Raw genomic sequence first — 19,901 nt, 5'->3', positions numbered from 1 at the left:
GGGGCTAACCAGCACTCAGTACATGTAGAATGTTGTTAAACCCATTCTTTTGTTGTTCTTGCAACAGGAAAGTGATGTATTTGTACCAACAGGATAATGCTCACCCACAGACTGCCAAATGAAATTCAACATGCTCTGCAAGACTTGCAGCAATTTCTTTGACCAGCACAAACTCCAGACTTGTCTGCAGTCAAGCAGATGTGGGATATGGTGGGACAAGAAATGACTTGTGTGACCCTTCAACCAACAACTCTTACAGAACTACATGAACAGGTCGAGAAGATATGGCAAAAAATGTCCCAGGATAGTATTCACTATCTGTAAGACTGACTAGATGCCACAGACAGCATCTGCAATGCTGCGCATGAAGGCTACATCATGTACTAATATGAATGTTTCAGCATGGTTTAATACCTGTTATCTCAGAGCCGCTTGTGACTAAGCAGCAAGGTCATCAGAGCCTTGGGCAGAAGACAGAACAGCCACAATAAGATTTAATATCTGTAAGGATCCACACAACCACAACATGGGGACAGCTCATTACATAAGAAAAAGTATGGGTTACTCTGTTTTGGCTGCCGGAGAGTTTCCGGGTTGTATGGCCAAGGCCCATGAAACTTTTCTGTTGCTAACGTTTTGTCCAGACCTGCACCTGCAGAGGTGCTTCTGGTACCACTGAGTCTTAATGACTGATGGGTCAGACGTCAGAGTCTGACAAATAGTGTGGAAAAGGGACATGATCAGCAGAGGTAATTCTTGTCAGAGGTAAAACTTAACCATCGATTGTTCTGTCAAAGATAAAACTTCTCTATTGTTCTGTAGAGTCACTGCCCATAGGTCATGGCTTCTTTTCTGTTACGATTATCCCATGTTTATATATTTCGATGGCTTCTCTATGTAGCCATAGTTCATAATTGAAGACAAAATATTGGTTTCAGAAAACTTCATAATTTCCAGACTGAAGAGCATGCTGTGCCACAGCCAATTTTTATTTTTTCCCTAGTTGGAAGTAAACATATGTTCCTTCAGCTGTGTATTCATACCTCTCATAGTTCCAATGTCAACCTTACCAAACGTACACAGAATTTTACACATCATGCATGTTGACAAAGGAGTGCATTTATCCTTTACAGATCAAAATGTTTGACATATTTTCTTAGTTGGTCTAGTCTAGTCTAAAAACTGATTTGACATTATGTTTCAGTAGACTCTTTCTAGACTCTTTCTGATCTGATCACTTACTTTTTTTTATATATATAAAAGGGAGATACCAAACTGTGTTCTACCATTGCTGTGTTTTATTATTGTTTTTTGCCATACTGTAATTTGATCTTAAGAGCACTATTTGCTTTTTCCTGACTAGCAATTTTTCTTGGAACTCTCCTTCAAATGTTTTAATCTGGTGACCACGCGTTCCGGTGTGGAAATTCCTCTGGCTCTATTGACAAGACTTTTAATGACACCCCTCTTTTGTTGTGGATAATCGTTGGAGTTCTTAAGCAAATATCTGTCCACATGTGTGGCTTCATAAAAAATTTTATGTTTCAACCTTCCATCAGTCTGTATCAGAAATAAAACTTGTAAGAAGGATATTCTGTTGTCATTTTGCATTTCCATGGCCAACTGGATTTTTGGATTTATGTTATTTAGATGACAAAACAATTTTTCCAAAGCTTTTTTACTATGTGACCAAACTGCAACAGTATCATCCACAAACTGATATCATCAAGACTGTTTCTTACTTGATTTTTCTAGAGCTGATTGTTCAAATATTTTCAATATCACAGGACCCAGTGGGTTACCCATTGCGACACCATCAACTTGCTCATAAAATTCACTGTTCCACTGGAACTAACTAAATGTAATGCAATTTCTAAAAGGAACAGTCAAATCCCCTGGTGACACAGCCACTATATAAATCGTAACTTTGTTAATTGGAATCATAGTGAATAAAGACCTTATGTCAAAACTTACAGGAATACCTTCAGGTGCCAAAGTTAGCCCTTCAAGGTGGTCCATAAAATGAGAGCATTTCTCTCACCTTCTATTAATGGCAGGTACACGAACACTTCTCAAAGAAACTGCACATGCAATTTGAATCGAAACCACCACAGTACTGTGATGCAGTAGACCTTTGGAAAGAAATTTAACAAAATGTGAGACAAAGGCTCTCAATGATTTAAATACAGATGAAGAGGTAGTGGTTCTTCCTGCTGACAATGGAAACATTGTTGTCAGTGTTACAAGTAAAGAGCATTATTGAACCAAAAATTGAAATATTTTAATGTACATTTTCCATAGTATTTATGTCACTCTTTGACATCTGACCCACCAGTCAGTAAGACTTGGAGGAACCATGAGCACCACCGAAAATGTCCAGTGCAGCTCCGGACGATATGTTAGGAACGAAAAAATTCCGTGGACTATGGTCATACAACCTGGAATTCTCATCAGGAGTTAATTTGTTATGACTGATGCAAAAGTGACATAAGATGGTGTATTCCTACTGGGATGAGTGGAAAGGGGAATGTCATGCAGCACTAATCTCTCCTAACATGCATTAGCTCATCGGACAATGTTCCATCTCTGAGTGAGATGAGGTATTATTTGCACTCACAGATCTGCACCTGGGATCATCAAAGCAAATGCTGGGTTACTAATCACTTCTCTAACCACAAGGTTGGTCAGTTCATTCTCCAGGATGCCCACTTAACTTGAGACCCAGAGAAATACAACAGAGCAAGCAGTGCAAGACAGAGGATTGTGTGCACCAGTGTCCCCAGACAGACAGATGCCCACTCCTCTGCATTTGAGAGGAAGTAACAAGTTGGGCACGAATTGTGTATTCCATATGCAGTCATGGGGTTACCACAGCACAGCTACCTGACAAACCCCCACTCGGACTAGCTACTATGCTGGTATTTGGTGACATATCTCTCTAGGCTTGCACATTCTGTTAATTTCTTGGTTGAAGGTGGAGGTCAAACTCAGATGTGGGGGCTGAACAAAAGTTAACCAAAATATTTGGTGCAAAATAAAGGGAACAAACTGGGAAAAGCCACAACTGATGTCCTACAATGAGTGAAGTAGGTTCAGCAGCAAATCTGTCCTAGAAAATAACTGAGTAAAGACGTAGTTAGTAAGCAAAATTGCAGAACAGGAAAGAAAGAAGTACAGCAATGGCTTGGAACCCATGCTGCCATGCACATACTCACAAAAGAGTTGGGGGCAGGGGGAGGGGAAAGGTTAGAAAGTGGATTCAACATGTGTCACACCACCTTTCAGTGTACTAAGGTGGAAGATCTCAGCGAAAGAGTGACAGAGTGGTGCTCCATGAAATATGGTTTCCTCTTCTAGCAACATTTAACAGATTGTGATCTCCCGAATTTGTCAACACTTATTTAAAAGCACTTAACCATCAAGCAGGTATGGCATATTTCCATTAGTCGAGCTGGTGCTTGTGGTATTTATAATTGGAACATAATTTACATAACATGATCTCAAACTCTGAAGCAAAAAAGAAGTTATTTTGTGAATACTGTTACTGAGCATTTAATTCTGTTTTTTTGTAAACCTGATTGATTATTTGCACTTTTTAGGATAAAATTTAAGTATTTTCAAGAAAAGTTAATACAAAAGGTTTCACTTCAGGTTTACTTACTTTATTTTTCAGTTTAGAACAGGTCCCTTACATTTTAGGCCTCGTGAGTGTAAGCCACAGTCGTTAAAAAGGGCTTAGTTATTACAACTGTTGCAAGTGTAAACAGTTGTCTCATGTTTCTTCCAACCTAACTTTTTGAACATATTACATATAATGGTTGTCAATATATCTTCAGTTCAGCTTCAAGTTACACACCTTCCATGTTTTTTGTTTGTGGATCCTTGAGAAGCAGACAGACATACATCTTTCTTTATCTTACTTTACCAAGGCTTCTCGATATTTAATGAAGAGTGCCGAAATTTCACCAGGCACACACATTATTCTGGATCTGTTGGCTAGATGTTGCTTAATCAATGCCACAGCTAAATTCTTCAAAAATTCTTGTATAATGTGGGCTTTTTTGGATTTGAGGAAGACCAGATTTGTACATTGGTTTCTGTTACATTCAAGAAAAAGTAAAAGATGTTCACTGGCCATCACCAAGTTGTGCACAAGGCATTATCAACATTACATAACTGACGTTTGGTATCACCACTCCCTTTTCTCATGTTGTAGTCCATTACTGTTTCAGGCTTGTTTGTTCTATCATCAAGTTTTGGTAGTTCCTGCACCATGGATAGCAATATCACAGATTTGTTTTTCTTTTGAATGTATTCTGTGAGAGTGATGCCTTTTTGAAATCTGTAACTTGAACACATAACTTTTCAATTCTTGCTTGCCTGAAATTCAACTGTCATTTCTTTTTTTGTCCTCCTCCAGTATGCCGATACAAGTGAGCTCCTTCTTTAGGAGATATGTTGCCAAAGGGTAACTGGTGTACCAATGATGAAATGTGATTTTTCCTATTGCTACCTTTAATGTCAGGAATAGCGCACATTACTATGTCACTTGGCTTGTCTGCAGTCTGATATGCGCCAGACTCTTGTTTTCCACAACATATTCCCAAGTTACTCCACAAATATTTTTGAGTCGCACATAGCAAAGATCCCGATTTTATATTTTGCAAGCTTACTGGGATTATATTGTATGAAATTGCAGTGCCCTCAGGAGACTTCCAATTTCTTGTCAATAGTTGCAAAGGTCTCTGGGTTGAATCAATTTCTGCAACTGAAAACTAACAACTGCAAGAAAGGATGATCATCATCTAGGCTTTCATTTTTCTTCTTTCAGTTCATGCATCCTTATCAACAAATCACATACATTAGAGTACAAACAAAAATCTTTTTTAACTTCTACATGCTCTTAGAACCTGCATTCCCTGTTCCATCTGAGTTCCACAGTTCGAGTGAATTAGTGTGATGTTCTTTCTTCTTTCCAGTCAGATACAAACATCCCAGTAAACCAAGTTTTTCGGTTTGTGTCATCTTCTTTGCATCTCTATCACGAATGTACTATAATGGTTCACATTTTTTTACACGCATATGAATCTGTATGAGTGACAATATTATGTCATAGTGTTGTCTATCATTTTATGGAAAGTAGAAAATTCATTACTGAGGTCTTCTGCACTGATCCTAGCACCAAAAAACACTGCACATTCACTAAATTCTTATTTCTAACTTCACTCTGGTGTAAGTGTTCACGTGTCTCCACTTTGTAATGTTATCTCTTGTCAACTCAACATTTGCATTTTCACTCTAATTAAAACTGACAACTTCGGTAACAGACAGGATGTCATGTTCAGAATCACTGCCATGCTCACTTTCTTCAACTACTCCCGCTGCCTCGTCCAATTCACCATGCCACAGCTGTGCAGTCTATGATCTGACCCATCCAACATAACTGACAACTCCTGAGAATTTGGTCTGTTTCTTCTGGCATCATTTCCCTGAATAACTAACAAACTAATCAGTTTTGCAAACTATTTGTCTGGTACAAATAACTATGCATGTCTGGGTGTACATGCCAAATATATATTTACTTACAGGACCAGGCGTGGGAGGTACTTTATGCACCAGTAGCATTCAACCAAAAATTATCGGAAACAATAGAGATATAGCTAGTGGACTACTAATCCCTCGCAAACAGCAGCGTTACCACTAGCAAGAAACTAAACGTGGGATGCTCCATACCCCAGCATGCTTGCTCAACAGTAAAGAAGCGTCAAAACTGCCACATGCATTTCTTTGCAACTATAAAGCAGAAAAAACTATGCAGTTCATCTAAATGATGTAAAACTACCACAATGGTAAGAAATATTAGTGTCAAATTCCAATTTTGACGTGAAACATAATACAACTGAAAATAACACAAATCCGACAATATAAAATACCAATTAAGTATAACTATTTTTCTCACTAGATTACTAACCTCTAGCTAATATGTGATCAAATACCGCTTCTGCAGTTTCATCATTAAATGGGGGTATTCCTGTCATGAACTCAAAAAGGCAGACTCCCAATGACCACCAGTCAACAGCAGAACCTGCAAAACGGACAGATAAATAATAGTGTCACAATAATTGCACGCTGTTAAGAACCAGCTGTAAAGAAGCCCCACCCTCATCAGTTAGAGCAACTGAACCATGCTAATTGCCAGGGCTTTTAGTCACAGGCTTATCGTCTTCTGTCAGACGCAGAAACACCTGTGAAAGCAGCCATGTCATACACCAGCTTTGGCACAATTTCTGTACAACACTGTATGTGGCAAAGATCACTAACCATCCATCCACTGGAATGAATGGCCACTGCCAAACTGTGGTCAAAAGCGGTGCTGACCACCTAGTGACAGAACATTCTGCTAAGCATAATATGCTTGAGATCAATGGTTGCTTCACAACCCATGCCATCTGAATCCTTCCCCACAGCACCAGCTTTTCTGAACTACATAGATGGAATTATCCTTGCAGCACATAACCTTCACTCCCATAGTACTCCTGGCCTCAATCTCTGGTCACCCGACACCCACACCTCTACCAAACAGGCACCCCCTTTCCAATCCACACCTCCAAGTCGTCATAATTGTGCATTACACAAACTTATTGGTTCCAGTGCCCATGTGTCGCATTCCCATCACAAGCACCCCACTTCCTCTCCCTCCCGCATTATTCTGCTGCACACCTGCTGCCTGCTTATGAGCTGTCAGTCACCCCTTGCCAACCCTTCCTCCCATGACTCCTTTCTCCATCTAACCACCACAGATGACACAATTCCCTATCCCAGCCCACTTGAAAAACTGCCATCACTGTGTGTTCAGCCAATACAATGTAGTGGCACGGATAGTGTGTGTGTGTGTGTGTGTGTGTGTGTGTGTGTGTGTGTGTGTGTGTGTGTGTGTGAGGGGGGGTGTAGGCAGGAGGAGGGGGGAGGGGACAGCAAGTGTGTTTAATCCACCCAGTTAGACGATTTGTCCGAAACAAACAAGTTTCAGTTTTTTTTTTCTTTTTCCTTTCTTTTTGTCTGCCTGTTGACAACTAATGTTTTTATCTGGTGTGTTGTCTCCATTACTAAATTACTTACATAATAATAATTCCCCAGAAACACACACAAAACTTGCAAGTACAAGAAGCCTTTTATTCTACGATTTCTGATGCAGTTGTATAAAGCCAATCTCCACTGAAGTTATACCTAACAGTTGCCAAATAGAGCATATTACAAAAAAGCAAGGTAGACATAAATATTCCCCTGACATCAAAGTCCTTAGAGTAGGAGCACAAGCTTGGGCTGGGAAAGGCAGGTACGATATTAGTCATAATCTTGTTTAAGGAGTCACACCTGCCATTGGAGAGAAAGAAAGAAAGAAAGAGAGGGGAGAGGGAGGGGGAGGGGAGGAATTCTTGTCATTGTGCTGTTCACTGCTCTTTGCTACAGAGCACATTTCTATAGGTTTATTCATTTTCTGTGTAACTTATATGACACTCTTTTAGAAACAGCAGGACAAGTTACAAAAGATAACCATTCACTCTGCATTTGAGGTATTGAGTGATCAACAGGCACATACGTGAGATTCAAACCACAGTTAACATTTTAAGAAAGCTCTTCAGATTAATAAAAATTAATAAATAAAATAAAAATAAATAAATAGAGTAAAAATAAAAAATAATGAAAAAACACACACACACCACATGAATATATTTTTTGTATTCCCCAGGACCTTCCAGAAATGCATGAAGTTTATTTACGTGTACCATAATGTTCTAGCCTGCAGCCTCATGTCCACTGAATGAAAAGATCAAAGGAAAACTTGCAGTAACACGATGTTAATATTTACAGTGAATATCACAAGCCTTGGCATAACACCACATGCTACTAAAAGTGTTTTCTATGTACCAATACACTCCATAAAGTATCCTAGGCACCAATCACATGAGGATGTTAGTTAAACACAAGCAGTAGCGGAAATTGAAGTATTTCTTAACAGCAATTAAATTGCTGTTTTTAACACAAAAATGCTCAACTTGAAAATTCTATTAACATGACTTAACACTCCGGTCCCGACTGAATACTATGTAACTTTTTTCCATTTTGAAATGAAATACCAATTGTTTAAAATGATAAGATCTTACTTCTCTGATGAAGAAATGTACTGTCTTTTGGGAGTCACATCATCGATCAGGTTTATTAGCTTATTTTTGTCTTCACAACGAACAAAAAAAGTATTATGGCGGCCGTTATGTTCATTAATAGGATTCCTAATACGTGAGTTTTAAGAGAAAACATAAAGCTGTAAGTATTGTTGATAGCTGGCAGGTATACCCAGACATTAAACTAAAAGCTATAAAGCTTGTATTTCAGGCTTGAAATACTACAAGTGTTTTACACCTTTAAGATACTAGCATTACACAAAAACTTGAAATTTCAGTACCAAAAGTAAATGATTTGAGAATGTTTACTCGTAACTGAAATAAAATGAAACTGTTCCACCAGCTTTTTTAAATGCATTACATATATTCAGTGTGAATGGAATTTGGCGACATCAAGATGACTGTAAACTGTCAACATCATGCAGTATTCTCCAAACCACATTATTTGACATATCAAGAATTGGGGGGACAGTAAACTGACCCAACAATCAACGAAATGTTTGGGGGAAGTTTCTACATTACTAGGCTGTCCTACATTACAAATGGATGATTTTTCATGCAGTTGATTATGTGTGTACAGTGCTGATCATGACAGAGGAAAATATATTGAAGGTTATTCAGTGCTCAAAGAGCACTGACGTAGATCACAAGGTAATCAACTTCGCAGTTCTTATTCTCAATACATTAGAAATGTGGAACACAAGAAAAGTATGCACAGTTATATAAGTGTGTATTTGAGTGACAAGATGAATAAAATGAGGGACAATATCAAACAATGTGTTGACTATTGTATGCTGAAGAAGACATTACAGGAAAAAAAGAAAAAAAACTCATATTTTTATATATACTTTCAATGTGTAGTATTTATATACGAGAGTAAATTTTAGCAGTAAAGAAGGGATCAAAAATCCAGATATTTTTTCAATTTTTTTTCCTTCAGTTGCATCATTTAACATACAAAAATATTTCAATCCCCTCAGTGTCGTGTCATATGCTTCCAACAGTACCTTACCCTATGCAAAGTATTTCATGGCAACTGCAGTCTATCATAAGGCAATACTGTTACTACAAAGGAAGATCAGGTTTTAGCACACTGTGGATGCCAAGGACATCAGAGATGGGACACTGCTACTAGCACCACCAGAAAATCGTGTAATTTTACTTACTAAAAACCTTAATTCCCCAGCTGAGTGCAGTACAGTGTCAGTGTATTCAGAAAACAAGTTCAGTCGTCAGTTTATGCCATGTATTCCAGTGGAACCCATCAGCAGGACAGAGACAGTAGTGTTGCATACAAGAACTGTGCAGACAATTCACAGTGGGATGCAGTAACAATGGAGTGAGCAGATGGGACAGACATGGGTACAGTAGTTTAACAAAGGAGGGGAAAATGTGCATGAGGAGTAATGTAGTGGGTTCTAGATGAATTGTTCCATACTGTGGAAAAAAAAAGATGAATGAATACCAAAGATTCTACATGACAACTCTGCCTATGCATTTACACCAACTTTCTTGATCACTATAGCACAAAATTATGATGGGTTCAGTGAGATTCAGTATCTACTGTTGCCACAGACAACCAAAGCCAGAATGGTTCTCGTCACTTGGAAGCTCCTGTGTACAGTGTTTAGGGACAAACTAGGTGAAGAGCTGATTAACTTTTTGGATCACAACACAACACTACGCTAACATCTGTGCAAATTGCCTAGTACGACCTAAAATAAGTCATGTGACAAGTTTAGGTATGATCCCTAAACTGCAGCTGCAAAGTTTTGCAGAAGTTCGAAATATAGTGCGTGCTTCAATGTGAGAGGCTTTTAATAATTTCCACAACGAAACTCTGTCTCTGAATCTAGCAGAAAGCCCAAAGAAATTCTGGTCATATGTAAAGCACACCAGTGGCAAGAGGCAATCCATACCTTCACTGCGCGATTACAACGGTGAAGTCACTGATGACAGTGCCACCAAAGCAGAGTTATTAAACATGGTTTTCCAAAACTCTTTCACCAAAGAAGACGAAGTAAATATTCTCGAATTCCAATCAAGAACAAGTGTGAAGATGAGAAACATAGAAGTACATATCCTCGGTGTCGCAAAGCAGCTTAAATCACTTAATAAAGGCAAGGCTTCCGGTCCAGATGGTACCGTATTTACTCGAATCTAAGCCGCACTTTTTTTCCGGTTTTTGTAATCCAAAAAACCGCCTGCGGCTTAGAATCGAGTGCAAAGCAAGCGGAAGTTCTGAAAAATGTTGGTAGGTGCCGCCACAACTAACTTCTGCCGTCAAATATATGTAGCGCTACACAGGCATGCTTTGTAACAAAGATAAATACTGGCGCCACAACCTCTGCGTCAGTAAATAAATTAAAAAAAAAAAAAAAAAAAAGGTGGAAGACGAGCTTTTTTTTCTCCGCCCCGAGTTTCGACCCCTGCATTTTCATACATTATCCAACGAAGTAAATACAAATTCCGTATTGTTCATCTTCGAATGTAGTAGAATTTCAATGTACTATGAAAATCCGACTGGCAAGACTGTTTGGGATGTTTTTCAATATGGCCAACTCTACGTTCTGAATTTTTTCCTACCTGTGAGAAGAGATGGTTGCTAATAGTAACCTGATGAAATCTGAATCACAAGCAGTATTCTCTTCACCATTCACCATAAGAATAATACGAATATAAACATTTTGCCATGTTTTCTTCCGCATTTGTTGCTATCTCATTTAAATCCTGTCTGCCTAATAAACTACGAAACTAGAGTGAGACAACAGCAAACGCGGAAGAATACACTTATCGTGTCATGTTTATATTCGTATTATTCTTAGCCTAATAGTGATACAGTCAGAAATGAACCACGGCAACTGACTAGATTTTTAAATCTAAGATGACTCTAATTTCTGTGCAGAATTTGATGTACTAAAGAAGCGGCCACAAAGATTTTCAAACGGAGAAAAATTTTCGCCTAACTCTCGTTCAGAACATGTTCTATCATATGCAGCCTATTATTTGGTTCTTGTTGATCATTCTCAATGAAAGCAGCATTGTAAGCAACAACAAATAGCAGTCTCTTGACATTGCTTCGCTAACGAGACGATTCGCCTCTTTTTAGTTGTAAGCGGCGGTAGCGCACACAAAAGCAAGCCATGCCGCGAACGGCAACAGGCCGTAAACACGCACTATCAGAATGCGACAAACAATGCATGACACAGTACAGTGATGCATTTTCAGCTTAGAGTGACGTAAACACCTATAACAGAGAAAACGGCACTTATCAGATCAAACAAAATAAGCAATCGATTCAAACCAGATGAATCACGTGAAAAAGGAAGAGTACCCGTATAAATATGGACGGAGCGCCTGACGCATAGGCTGGTATTACACTATCAAATTTCTTTGTCCAAAATCTTTGTCCAATATCTTTGTCAAAGATATTTGATAGTGTAATAAGGACTTTGTCAAATGTCGTCAAATATTTGATCAAATCTAGGGCCTCGCTGTATATTTGATCAAAGAAACCGCCTGTCTTCTGTTCACTGCAATGTGACATGTTACCACATGGAGCGCTAGCATCGCTGCAGCGTTCTGTCGTCTGTAGTGTTTTTATAACCATTGCCGGTAAATACAATTGGTGTGTGCCGACAACTACAAAATTAATAGAGATGTCTGAAGCTGATGAGGCGCTTTACAACGTGAGGCACCCTGAATGCAAAAATAGATTAAGAAGATTGGAGACCTAACCTGACCTGACCTGACCTAACCTAACCTAACGTAACATAACCCTCTCCTGTAGCAAGGAATCGGAGTGTTATAGTGAGCCTGTCTTCTGAAGATGTAGCAGTTCTTAAGTGAATATTGTGCTTTGTGATATGAGGATACAATTCATTGAGCACATACAGAAATGTATGCTCATCCATTCTTAAGTAATTGATGTACGACTTGACGTCTTCCACTGTAAGCTCACGTAACAAGTTTTGTTGAATGCTTTTATCGTGTCGTCGTAAAACCCACGGCTTCACCCAGATTAGATTAGTTTTTTCGTTCCATAGATCCGTGGTGAGGAGATCCTCGTGGATGTGGAACATGTCGATTTTTTTAAGCTGAAATAACAATACTAATAGTATGAATAAACACAATACATCATTTGTTTCTATTAAAAATTTCGCCAGTGGATTAGAAGGAGTTGTCCAGAAGTAAGTCTTTCAGGCTCCTTTTAAACTGATCTTTATTTCTAACTAAATTTTTTATGTTTGCTGGCAAATTATTGAAGATGAGTGTTCCTGAGTAGTGGACCCCTTTTTGAACTGAAGTAAGTGCTTTTAAGTCCTTGTGCAGATCATTTTTGTTCCTGGTATTGTATGTATGAACTGAGTTGTTTGTTGGAAAAAGAGATATATTATTTACGACAAATTTCATTAAGAAGTAAATATACTGAGAGGCAGTAGTTAGTATACCCAGTTCTTTGAAGAGGTTTCTGCAGGAGGTCCGTGAATTTACTCCACAAATAATACGTATTACACGCTTTTGGACCTTGAAAACTTTTGTTTGACTTCAAGATTTACCCCCAAAATATTATCCCATATGACATTATGGAATGAAAGTATGCAAGCTTTTTCATTTTTATGTTGCCTATGTCTGCTAACACTCGAATTTCAAATACAGATTTGTTAAGGCCTTTCTGCAGTTCTGTGGTGTGCTCCTCCCAACCGAATTTATTATCAAGTTGTAATCCCAGGACTTTAAAGACTGTCAACCTCGTATGTATGGTTCCATTTCCCCCCCCCCCCCCCTTCTTTTCCACATGTGCACACAATGCAATTGGAGTATGTAGAACTGCTGCGGTTAAATAACAAGTTGTTGTCAGCCATCTTGAACTTTGACGAAAAATTTGATGACAGTGTAACACCCCTTCTAGCGCTACGTCAAAGATCTTTGTCAAATATATTGGACGGAATATTGGATCACATCTTTGATCAAATCTTTGACAAAGAAATTTGATAGTGTAATACCGGCCATAGCAATGGCTACCTGGTAAAGCTTACGACTCGAACCAAACTACTGTAGCTGTATCGTCATTCATTCGACCTCAATTGTGTCTCATATTACAATGGACCAACTTTGTTTCGATTTGGAGGTGCGGCTTAAAACTTTTCTCTCCCCTTGAATTTCGAGTCTCAAATTTCAGGTGCGGCTTAGATTCGGGAAATCTTTTTTTCCTTTGTTTCGAGTCTCATTTTTCAGGTGCGGCTTAGATTCGAGTGCAGCTTAGATTCGGGTAAATATGGTATACCAGTCAGGTTCCTTTCGGAGTATGCAGGTGCAATAGCTCCATACTTATCAATTATATACAACCGCTCGCTCACAGACAGTTCCTTATCTAAAGACTGGAAAGTTGCTCAAGTCACACCAACACCCAAAAAAGGTAACACTAAAGTCAATTTGCAGTAGGGTTTTGGAATATATACTGTATCTCAACATTATGAAGTACCTCGAAGAAATCTATTTACAGACACACGGTCAGCATGGATTCAGAAAATATTGTTCTTGCGGAACACAACTAGCTCTATATACTCATGAACTAATGAGTGCTATTGACAGGGGATGTCAAATTGACATCATATTTTTAGATTTTCAGAAAGCTTTCAACACAGTTTCTCACAAGAGTCTTCTAACCAAATCGTGTGCCTACGGAGTATCGCCTCAGTTATGCGACTGGATTTGTGATCTCCTGTCAGAAAGGTCACAGTTCGTAGTAACAGATGGAAAGTCATCAAGTAAAACAGAAGAAATATCCAGCATTCTCCAAGGAAGTGATATAGGCCCTCTATTGTTCCTGATCTATATTAACAACATAGGAGACAATCTCAGTAGCCCTCTTAGATTATTTCCAGATGATGCTGTCATTTACTGCCTTGTAAAATAATCAGATGACCAAAATTAATTGCAAAATGATTTAGATAAGATATCTGTGTGCTGCGAAAAGTGGCAATTGGCCCTGAATAAAGGAAAGCGTGAAGTTATTCACATCAGTACCAAAAGAAATCCGCTAAATTTCGATTACGTGATAAGTCACACAAATATGAAGGCTGTAAATTCAAATAAATACTTAGGGATTACAATTACAAATAACCTAAATTGGAACAATCACACAGACAATGTTGTGGGTCAGACCAAAGACCGTGATTCATCAGCAGAACACTGGTACATCAGCAGAACCTAGGTATCTAGCTTGCACTTGCAAGTGATGGAGACACTTAACATTTATAATGTCATCTCTCTTGGACACCTATGAGCTACTACCGACAATTTTGTAAGGCCTGCATGTTATAGGCAACTATTAATATCACCATTGTTCGCCTTGATGTTGTAACCCACATATATCCTAAGATCCGATGATGGCGGCTTTAGTTTTGCCGAAACCGGTGATCATGGAATAAAAAGAATTCCTGTCATCTTGGCTACCAGTTTATTGTTTTAGATTGTAATCTGTTGAATATGGCTTGAACTCGAGTTTCTCGCCACGTAAACGGCGGCTCTGTCATGGTCTGATGGGAGCCACTGTGTCGTCGATAATGTGCTCTATCACAAGTTCCAACACCAAGCGCCTCCATCAGAATAATGTTACGTAGAAGAAGGTGTAATTAGATGAATGACAAACACTAACTTCACTTAACAAAGGTTTATTCAGCACTTGGACATGCACGAGTGCGGAGCGAACTGCCTCCAGCCAGAACATATACAGTATATATATATACAGCTACAAAACATTCCAGTACAATGATTTTTGACATTTGTGGATACTTCTAGAATGTACTCGAACCGAATATAGAAATTAAAATTGTACAGTCCGGGTAAGTTTTGAACTCACGACCCTCTATGCAACAGTTCAGTATCATAACCACTACACCACGGTGCTATTCAACTTCTTCTGCGACAATACTGAAAAAAGTTCAAAGATGGGTGGCTCATTTTGTATTATTGTGAAATAGGGGGGAGAGTGCCACAGACATGACATGTGAATTAGAGTGGCAATCATTAAAACAAAGGTGTTTATCATTGCAATGGGATATTTTCATGAAATTTCAATCACCAGTTTTCTCCTCCAATTGTAAAAACATTCTGTTGGCACTCACCTACATAGGGAGAAATGATCATCACAATGAAGTAAGAGAAATCAGGCCTCACACAGAAAAATTTAAGCACTTGTTCTTCCCACGCGACGTTTGAGAGTCGAGTGGTAGAGAGACAGCTTGAAGGTGGTTCATTGAACCCTCTGCCTGGCACTTAATTGTGAATAACAGAGTAATCACGTAGATGTAGATGAATGAAACATCTCATTACAGACCACATTGCCAACATCGCCCTACCTGATTTTCATCTGAAGGCTTCCCTTGCACCTCCAAACAAACTGTTACTATTTGTTTATCATTATAACAACATTACATACAAAGTTAAACAACTTTGGGTTTCACAAAGCCAGCTGTCTTAGCATGGATGGAAACAGTGTTGGAACAGAATCCCAGGTCAGCTTTTATTCCTAAGCGTATTTTGTCATTACTTTTTGCACTTTCTTTCAAGTGTCCAGCAAAACTTACTTTCTTGATACCACTTGTATTTTTAGTTGAGAAATATACATTGTGAAATCAGCAGCTATTTTAGCCTCAAACTACATATATTGTAGAGTAGCTATTACCCACAGCTGCACATGCCTATCAGTAGCTTTGTTACGATGAGTGATGGTAATAAAGCTACTGTACATGCAATAATGTCAGCTGTCCTCACAGGTCTGCCTGTTTAGGTAACCATAGCTCGTAATGTGTGGCCCCTTCTCCTTCCCAATTACACCAAAGCACAACACAGCAGTACACATAATGTTGCTGTCGAGCACCTGTTTCACTACATTTGTGTTTGAGTTCTCTGGCTGAAGGTAATTTATTATCTACACTGCAATAGCAATAAATAAAAAAATAAAAAAATTCTGACAGCCATAAGTGGAAATGACCATGTTCCATAATCACATTAAGGCTGTGGACCCATCCAAATCAACTTAACAGAGAATGGCTGCATAGAGACCCACAGTCCTCTCAAATACAGTATTTGTCTATTACCTTAAGTATTCAGCATCTTGCTAAATCAAGCAAGCTGACAAAGCTACAACTTACATTAGCACAGCACTGAACCACACAGAATAATATATTTAATGCGAGACCAGTCAGTAAAAAGTTTTAGATATGCATGCAATTAGAAGACCATCTCTACCACCAGAATATGCTAAGCTACTTTAAAACACAATAACTCAAACAGTATACCTCAGACGGCATAATTCAAGGATAAATCTCAGTTTGGTTTTAGGAGCAGAGGTTGCAGAGGGAGCATGAAGCTGTGATCCGAGAGCATATTTTCAGCAAAACAAGAGTTTGACTATGTTCCTTTTAATTGATTATTTGTATACAAAATCTCAGTAAAAACTCATTACTCATTTCTCCTCAATTGATCATTCAGCAGCTGACCAATGGGGTTGCAAAAGAAGAGTCAAGTAAGGTCCTCAGGCACAGTCATGGACAGAGGACTGAACAAGGACACCAACACTTGTACCATTAACACACTCCTTTCCTGCTCTCTCAAATTATGAGTTTCATCTAGATCTCAGTGGCCTCCTCTCCATTTCCCTCAGGTCAATGTATACATTTTTGAGGAAAAAAGCTTCTTCGGGGGTCAGTTTTTGGCAGTTAACATTCTGTTTTTCTTTCAGCTTCCGTGACCTTGATGTCAGTTTCCTGGGCACTGATGCCACCCTGTGCATTACATTACAATTAATGAAATTTCACACAAGTGACTTATCCAATAAAGGGGCATGCTGTCTTGATCTTCAGATACAATATCTAGTTTTAAAGTCCTCAAATGTTTTTACTCAATGTGAAAATATTGAGACTAACTTCAGATGTTCTTCAGCCTTACATATCTGCCCAAACAAAGTAATGATTGTTAAGAGTACAGCCGAATTTTCATCCCCAGCGAGTCCCATCAGACACCAAAGGTGAGCAAAATACATGGTTTTAGGGTGAAACAGCAACAGCTTCATGATCAACATCTTACAGACAATATCCAGCTTCAAAAAGAATTGTATTTATTGCAATTGCTTTTAGCACTACTGGTGATGGGAATAAGCCAAAAGTAGTATGAATTACTGTTAACCCTGTCATCACGTGATCACCCTTTCAATGGTTTTGTAACATTTTAAATGAAACTGAAAAATACAGCCATGAGATAGGAACACAATTGTTATCCCACTTAAAATACAAAAGTAAGTTCATTACCATCAAGAAAATGAGTAAATTAATCAAACTCTTCACTGATGTAAAAAAAGGTGGGGAGGGTATAGTAAGGGTACAACCACTTCTTTCTGGAACACTGGCACTTGCAGCTGATCATCTAGTTCCAAACAATCTTGCTCATTTTCATTTTCATTGGAATTTTTCACACGACCAGGTATTGCAGATGATAAAAGTCTATTTGCACTGTCTGAAATGGGAGAGAATGCTGGCAACAGTAATCTGAAGAGACAAATGGAAAATAAGACATGAATCTGGTTGCCATACAAAACACAGGAATATACTTCGATTTCCAGTCCTGAAAGTTAATGTACTATATCTAAGTTTTCTAACCGCATCATCTTGTTACACGCCATTTTAGGACTTGCGTGTGCACGCACCCACAACTACAAAGGACTCTCTCTCTCTCTCTCTCTCTCTCTCTCTCTCTCTCTCAAGCTCAACATTGTCACTAAAGAGAGATCCAGCAAGTGCAGCCCTCTGGCAACTCAAGAAGAAAATGCTTACACAGTGTGAGAGAAAGCAACTTCAGTGACTTGCTAAGTATTCCTCAGGCGCTCTTGTCCATGCGGAATACTGACTACATCAAGAATGCTAAAGTGAACTTGCTGAAGCAGCATACAGTCACCGTTCTCCAAACTTTAATATAATCATCTTGTGTACCTGTGTAGTTGGTTTTTCCCTTTGCCCAGGACTTTTAATTCCTCAAGGATTCACAGTCTGAAGCATTACATGGACAGACCCACATAATTTCATGTTTATGTAACATCACAAAAACAACAGAAAGCACAAAAATGTGCACTTATCTAATTATCTACTGTAAATAAATTCAAATCTAAATAACCTATGTAAATTAATTATGTGAAATGTAATTATTATTTCATAAATAATATTTCAGTGGCCAATTACGATTGATTGTAATATGCTTTCTGTTTTAGAAAGTAAATGAAGTGCATTCTCGTTTGGATCTCTCTCACTTGTCTGTTAGCCTTTAGACCAAAAGGACACACTGTAACTGCATTCCTTGTGTGTCACTAATTAATCTGGCTTTTGTGTACACAAATGTGATGTAAGGGTCATGTATTAGCTTTAGAACCATTTGTAGTTAAATTAATGTAAATTACTTACATCTCACAAGTTCTCATTTTACCTGTTCTCCTATAAACGATACATGAAATATTTAAAGGCTTTATGGTTACAGCCAGCAACCAATACGAGTTTAATGGATCATGACATGGAGATGCAGTGGCTGAATGCAATTAGTATTCTGCCATTTATTTATTTGCAGCTTGCTACAGTGTCCCCAACATTAATTGCCAATCATCACGAAGTATATTGCAAAGTTGAATGCAAGCACAAAACCTTAAATGATCTGACCACGGTCTCCAAGCTATGATTCTGTTTTGCACATAAACAACAAATACCGGCCCCACAAAGCTGATGGTTATATTAAAAGATGTAATCTTTTCTAAATTTTATAGCATTTGTCTAGAAGTCCATTTGGCCACTAACTAAGATGCATCCACCATCAATAATGGCCATCTGCTACAGTTAATTTTAACAGTTTTCTTTCAGTGATTAATTTCAATGTATGTTTAAAGCCAAATTGTCATACATTTTAGTAATCTTGCATGGAAAGATGTGTCAAGTCCATACCAATACGGGACACAATTTTGAGCGAAATTTCTCCTCTTCACTTTCTGTTACAGAATGTAATGATGGATCAGACTTACCACTTTAACATAAAAACCCTGATCATAGGCAAAAAAATAAATAAATAAATAAAATAAAAATAAATCAAAAAATCACCCTTTACTGAAATTATCATCACTTTGAGTACTATGAGCTCATCATCTACGTTTTTGTTCTTAGTCTCTCGTTCTTTTAATCCAACCACACTCTCTTCTCTCTACTCTCATCTTTCAATGGAGTAGTTGGTAGAAGAGGAGACAGAATTAATTTTTCTTGCTGATTCCCTGTTCTAATATACAGGATGGTCCATTGATAGTGACCAGGCCAAATATCTCACGAAATAAGCATAAAACAAAAAAACTACAAAGAACAAAATTTGTCTAGCTTGAAGGGGGAAACCAGATGGCGCTATGGTTGGCCCGCTAGATGGTGCTGCCATAGGTCAAACAGATATCAACTGCGTTTTTTAAAATAGGAAACCCCATTTTTTATTACATATTTGTGTAGTATGTAAAGAAATATGAATGTTTTAGTTGGACCACTTTTTTCGCTTTGTGACAGATGGTGCAGTAATAGTCACAAACGTATAAGTATGTGGTATCACATAACTTTCCACCAGTGCGGACGGTATTTGCTTCGTGGTACATTACCCATGTTAAAAGGGACCGTTTACCTATTGCGGAAAAGGTCGATATCG

At 38.3% G+C, this 19,901-nt stretch overlaps 1 protein-coding gene across 2 annotated transcripts in view; it reads right to left on the bottom strand.

The window, feature by feature from the left end:
• Positions 1-19,901, bottom strand: part of LOC124613121 (serine/threonine-protein kinase greatwall) — a 114,755-nt gene that overhangs the window by 8,606 nt on the left and 86,248 nt on the right. For both annotated transcript variants that reach the window (XM_047141734.1, XM_047141735.1), the window contains exon 10: positions 5,972-6,085. In XM_047141734.1, coding sequence (XP_046997690.1) covers positions 5,972-6,085 — 114 coding nt within the window. The remainder of the gene's footprint in view (positions 1-5,971; positions 6,086-19,901) is intronic.

Source organism: Schistocerca americana, chromosome 4 (assembly GCF_021461395.2).
Source record: "Schistocerca americana isolate TAMUIC-IGC-003095 chromosome 4, iqSchAmer2.1, whole genome shotgun sequence".
In the NCBI taxonomy this organism is placed as follows: domain Eukaryota; kingdom Metazoa; phylum Arthropoda; class Insecta; order Orthoptera; family Acrididae; genus Schistocerca; species Schistocerca americana.
This window is presented reverse-complemented; position numbering and strand designations above follow the sequence as displayed.